Source organism: Xiphophorus maculatus, chromosome 6 (genome assembly GCF_002775205.1).
Source record: "Xiphophorus maculatus strain JP 163 A chromosome 6, X_maculatus-5.0-male, whole genome shotgun sequence".
In the NCBI taxonomy this organism is placed as follows: domain Eukaryota; kingdom Metazoa; phylum Chordata; class Actinopteri; order Cyprinodontiformes; family Poeciliidae; genus Xiphophorus; species Xiphophorus maculatus.
In genome coordinates, this window is record NC_036448.1 from 21,795,464 (window position 1) to 21,801,463 (window position 6,000).

Consider the following 6,000-nt stretch of genomic DNA (forward strand, 5'->3'; position numbering starts at 1 on the left):
CAGCCTAAAAAGGCATGTAAAACAAAGCCAATTTAATAGTTTACTGAAGATTGCTTGCTTAACACAAGGAGTGGCAGAGTTGCAGGTCAAACTCTGGATACATGTGAGTGGTGGCTACAGTTATTCCTGTTGCTTGTGAATTTTTTTTCTACCACACTTTGTCCCTCCACTCAACTTTCCATTGACATCCTTGGATACAACACGAAGTAAAAGGGATGTTTTCAAGCAAGGATTTTAATGAACTTGTCCTCCTGGTGGAGGGTGTCAGTGACTGTCTGCTGAACAACTAATTATGTAGGTCATACAACATTTCTGCCTTAAAAAATAGTTTTTGGTCTTATATTAAACTTTTTGAGAAATGTAGTTTTGGGTTTTTAGAAATAAATGCTTAAAATATCTCACTTTGTAATGCATTTTGTTGTGTAATTTCACTTTTTTCGTTGAATCACTGAAATAAGTTCACTTTTTAGTACTTTTATTGATAGTAGGATACATCACTATGTTTTCCATTGGTGTTACTACTGTGTCATGTCCCATAACATCAGTACAATAAAGACAAATAAGAACATAAATTAGTGATTTAAATTTATAGCAGATCTTACTGTCCTATCTCCAGTTTGTTTTAGAGTGACTTTAAAGTGGCAAAAAGGAATGCAATTACATGTGTGCACTTTTACTGGTAATCGATCCAAGATATGTTGAAAAAGAAAATTGGTTGAATTTTATTGAGTCCAGAAATAGTGAAGAAATGCTCAGAGTGTGCAATTTGCTGCTCTGATGTAAATGCACGGCAATACCGAACATATTATCATGTAAATTGTATTTGTTACATGGCAAGTACAAATCCTGTATAGGTGCCTATTTATTTGATGGTAAGAGCACCTGTCATCTTACATTGTGCCTCTGTGTGCACTTGGGAGCAGATGTGCTCCTTTCGTCCAGCGTATCTTCACAGCTGTCATCTGTATTTTCTCCGATAAGGCAGACAAACCTTTCCATAACCATGTTCACATGTGACACGAGGCCTGACCTGCACGTGTAAGGAAGAATGTTATTTACCCTGATAAGGGAGGATGCATTACGTGAACTGACTTCAGGGTTAACTTTTAATAAATTCAGCACAAAACCACAATATCCATGACCTCTGATCTTTACAACACTGGGCCCCAACAAGAAGGACTGGTGAAGATGTCTCCATGTATACCAGGCAACCTCAAGTTCTGTTCCAGTTTTTATTTACTTTTAGCATGACTTAAATCTATCTGGATTACAAACATTTGAACTATTTTGGCATTACTTTGAAAGTCAAAAAAGTACATTTTTGTCAGCGAATCGCAATAAAATAACAGGATCTTTCCATGTCTCAGTTATTTCTCCCAGGATAGTCGGTATTGCAGTGGCACGTTACGACTTCAGCTCCAGAGACACGCGGGAGCTCTCTCTGCAGCAGGGAGACATTATCAGGATCTACACCAAGATGACCAATGGCTGGTGGAGGGGAGAGGTTGATGGCAAGGTCAGTTGCCGCTGCTTTTGATTAAACGGTTTGAATTTAGGCTATTTCATATTATTTTCTTTATTTTTTTGCTAGAGAAGGGAAAGATTCTAAAAAATATTTAGTCTTTTTATTTTCTTCATCTTTTTTATGTCATAAGTGAAATGTAATGGGATGATTCTTGAGTGAGATAACGACAAAAGCATTCTCTTCATTATAACTAGAGTAGGCAGATTAGCTAATTTGTACATCTGACTTTCTCACTATTACTAGCAACATTGGTAGTATTAGTATGCTCTCTGCTTGTACTGAAAATGTTCCTTTCTTCACAAGAAAATGTTTGCAAAAGAGTAAAACAATCCATTTTCTCACTAATAGCCTAAGGGCACAGTGCTGCCTTGCTCTACATCATAGGAGTTCTTCTGAATCCTAAAGGTTTTGGGAAGAAGTTTTCTACACAAATGAAATGATAAAATCATAGCTTAAAGTCTAAAAATGCGTCATAAGATATTTATTTTTGTTCAACAGTACAAGATCATTTCATAATGATTAACAGTTATGCATGTGTATTATTTTAAAAGAGACATTTACACTCCTGTTTCAAACTAAGATGAAAAACACACGCTGTGCTCTAAGATGGTGATACCATCAGGATTAACAACATTGTTCTAAAAACGATTTGCCTCTTACAGATTTCTTCTGTTTTGTACACAAAAAACAGTTTGACATTATAAGTTCATTTATTAAGAGGAAAAGATTATGAAAATCAACCTGGCCCAATGTGAAAAAGTAATTGCCCCTTAATCCTAATACAAAGTTGCACCACCCTTGGTGACAACAATTGCCATTGAGCGTCAAATTAGTTTGTTTTTTTATATTTCTGTGGAGGAATTTGGGCATGCTTATCTTTCTGGAATTGTTTTAATTTAGCCATAATGAAGGGTTTTGGAGAATAAACAGCCATGTTTTCTGTGATGATATTTGCCCTTTCTCCTAAAGTGTATGTTTGAAGTTTTATGGAAGCACATAAAACACATAAAAGGGCAAAGCGTGGCAAATGTGAAATAACCAATTAAAAAAACTTCCACACTATTAGTGTGGTTACCAGTACAGAAAGAAAGAGTGGGTCTGTGCAACTTTAGAACTATAAAACATCCACTCTATTCCTATATAGACAATCCAGGTAGTTGGTTGATTTCCTCTCATTAACTCCCTCACTTCCTATGTCATTCCTGATCACAGTCATTGCTGCTAATGTCTGTTGTGAATGATCTGATAATGTCTGAACAGTGGTAAAATATCTCAGAAGTGGATTGGGACTCTTGTATCTGCATCAGTGGATCATTAGTGGACTCCCTTCAAAGAGCAGGTGTGTCTGGACAGCTCCCAGTTTAAGAAAATCTCCCAAAATGCATTGTGAACAGCAAAATCAGTGTCCAGAGAATGTGCCGTGAAAAGGAGATGGTGAGAGGGCATTCTGTAAGTTCTTAATTATGGCAGTTCAAGTGAGCAGTGATGTCACACTGTATGTTTATCGCCTTGCTCTGTGACGTGTTAATTTACACAAAATTGGGGAAAATGTGAACTGATCGCTCAGAGCGAATTTTAATATCAGCTGTGAATGATCATTGTGAAGCCTGTCAACTTACATTACTGCCTAAGTAGGATTCCTGTCAGGTCTGATTTAGTTATTCCAAAAATAATAACTGTGTTTCTCTGTGACCTGAGATTTATAATATAAAAGGATCAAATTGTCAAGATTCTTTTAGATTTGTGTAACTTTGACCTGGTGCCTGATTCTTTTCTGTTCTGCTGTTTCTCAGGTGGGCTGGTTTCCCTCAACTTATGTGGACGAAGAAGACTAACTGCATTCGATGATAAGTGAAAGATGGCGACGTGCAATGACGGCCACCCTCCGTACCTTTACTCAGATCTTTCCCGGATAAAACCAGGACATGAGATGAAGCAGCGCTACCCTTTAAGATCTTCTCCTGGTCGCTGGTAGACTCTCACGTGAGAAGGAGGAGAAGGTTGGCAAAATGGAGATTCCAGAGGTGCCATGCAGTGTTGTGGTTCTGTCTGCCCTCTCTGTTCCCTCTCACCTTCTCTTATTATTGATCACTGCTTTGGCTGTGGTAATACCTGCCTTTGCTGTCATCATGTTTCGACACCTGGAAGGCTCAGTCGTCTAGCCGAAGCACAGATCCTGCTGACAGTGCACCGCCCAGGTACTCCCCCCAGGGATGAACTCAGCTGCTGAGGAGCTTTGACCGTGGCAGGAACACAGGAGTCCTCACTGCTTCTCTTTTTGTTTGTGTTCAGCTTCTTTTTATTTTTTATTTCCCTTCTCCAAACATCAAAAAACCTGGACAGATTTTAACTTTCATTTGTTGCTATCCTGGACTCTTTAACATTATTCTTCTTTGAAAAGAATTATGAAATATTTCAGTATTATAGCTTGCTAGACTCTGTTTAACATGAAGAGGAAGGACGCCTGTTTGGATACATTTCCACCAGAATATGGGGCCAAAATTTCAGTTCAGTTCCTTTTGGCATGTTACAATTCTCATTGTAACTTGCCCTTTGTATAGAATAGTTTAAAGGGTTTACACCCAGATAGCTGATGTTTAAGCCTGTGCAGCTCTACATAATGTTTTTTCATTCAGTCACACATTCACACACCAGCAATGCACATGGTCGCCATTTTCAGGAACAGAATTTCAAATCCACTCCAAGGACAACTGCACCTGTTGAAGGACTCGTGAACGACTGCACTCACACCTTACGCTCATAATCTACTTAACTTCTGACATGTGATAGGACGGTGCTTTAAAAGATACTTTTATATATGCACTTATTAATGAAAACTTCTATCATTTTTGCTATCTTTGATTACTCTGCAATCAAAGACAAATCAATGCAGAGTAAGTGGGTGATGTAATTAATGGTACAATCTCATATCTCACTGTGAGCATTCGCTGTGGAAACCTGAGAGTCCTTTGCATTCCAAAGATTTTAGTGTTTACCTCAACTCGTCTTACTTTGAAAATGAGTGATTCAAGGGTGATGTAACAGCTGTTCACTGTGGAGCAAAGTAGCACAAGGGCGTCAAAGTGATGAATTTTCCTTCAAACGCCAACGACCCGCTAACCATGTGTGTGACATCAATATTTAATAAAAGCTTTCCATTCAAATTGTACTTTTGAAATTTTGATTGGCAATTCTTTTCTCCTTTTAAGACAAATGTGATATTGCATTAACAATGCCACTGCAGTTGCATCACAAACCCCAGCTGGGTTAGAGACGGTTGTGGAGGAGCGGTTCTCAAATACGGCTAAACAAGCAGAAGAGACAGACACCTGAAAGCAATTATGCTGTATGGAGGATGGTGCTGCAAAGTCTTGTTTACTTTCTAATTTCTTTTTTGCTTCCAGCATCTCAATCTTCCAGCAAAATACTTCTTTGAAATCTGGGAATAGGTGCATTATAATAAATTAGAATATCATCAGAAACTACGTATGTCAGTAATTTTAAAAATGAAACTTATTTATTGAATTGATTCATTAATCACAAAAAGATTTAGTTCATGTTGTTTTCAGTTCAAAGCTGGATATTGTTGCACAATTTTTGGATCCAAACATACAATCAATGAAGACAAGTAACCAGTGACGTGCGGTCAGGGGAGGCAGGTGAGGCAGTGCCTCACCAGCCATCATGGAAAGTATATAATCATAATCAAATATATAATCATAAAGTAATTTAAATTGTTATATTCATCCGGTGGTTTGTACTAAAAAATATTTATTTTTCATGTAGCTTCACCAATTTCGATTTTTATTTGTTCAAAATCGCTGAATTTTCTTATTTTCCCATTCAAATGCTTGGAAGCGATGCCGGTGAGGCAGCAGCGAGCTCTGCCTCACCTTGGATTGCGCAACCCCTGGCTCTGCGCTGGCTGCTAAGCGGAGAGAGCATGTTGCTGTACGGCGTCAATAAAATGGTTTAAACAAATTTAATATGTGAACTTATTTCCAATAATTTAGCTTATGTATATAATGTACAGTGCTTTTTGTCACCAACTGTGTTTGTGTAACGTGTTTCGTGTAATGAGCGATTATAAACGGCAGAGAACAGGTTCGAGGTGAGGCAGGCAGTTCTCTTGCCTCATGGCAGGGGGCGCTCAAGATCCCAGACGTTCGTCTTGTTCACTCCTCAACTGCCGAGTAAGTGACAGCGAGCTAGGCTAAACGATTCGGGAAGCAAGTCAAGTGCAGCGATAGATTTTGTGAGCTACAGTTTGTATGTGTAAGGATGCAGAAGTGAAACATAACCTGTAAACTGCTGTCAATCTATGCATCTATTTGCAAATCTGATTCTGATGACGTCAGTGCCTCACCAGCTATGAACCTCACCGCACGTCACTGCAAGTAACATATTTACAGTCAACTTGAACTTTTTCTAATTTTGCCACAAACATCTACAAAATTCAATCTATTTATTGCGAT

The 6,000-nt window shown here is 38.3% G+C and overlaps 1 protein-coding gene across 1 annotated transcript in view; it reads left to right on the forward strand.

Moving 5' to 3' along the window:
* LOC102229675 (guanine nucleotide exchange factor VAV3-like) overlaps positions 1-4,900 on the forward strand; it is a 56,554-nt gene extending 51,654 nt beyond the window's left edge. Inside the window, exons 26-27 of the mRNA XM_023336199.1 lie at positions 1,368-1,516; positions 3,319-4,900. Of these exons, the coding sequence (XP_023191967.1) occupies positions 1,368-1,516; positions 3,319-3,360 (191 nt within the window). The 3' untranslated portion in view covers positions 3,361-4,900. The remainder of the gene's footprint in view (positions 1-1,367; positions 1,517-3,318) is intronic.
* The last annotated feature ends 1,100 nt before the right edge of the window (positions 4,901-6,000 follow it).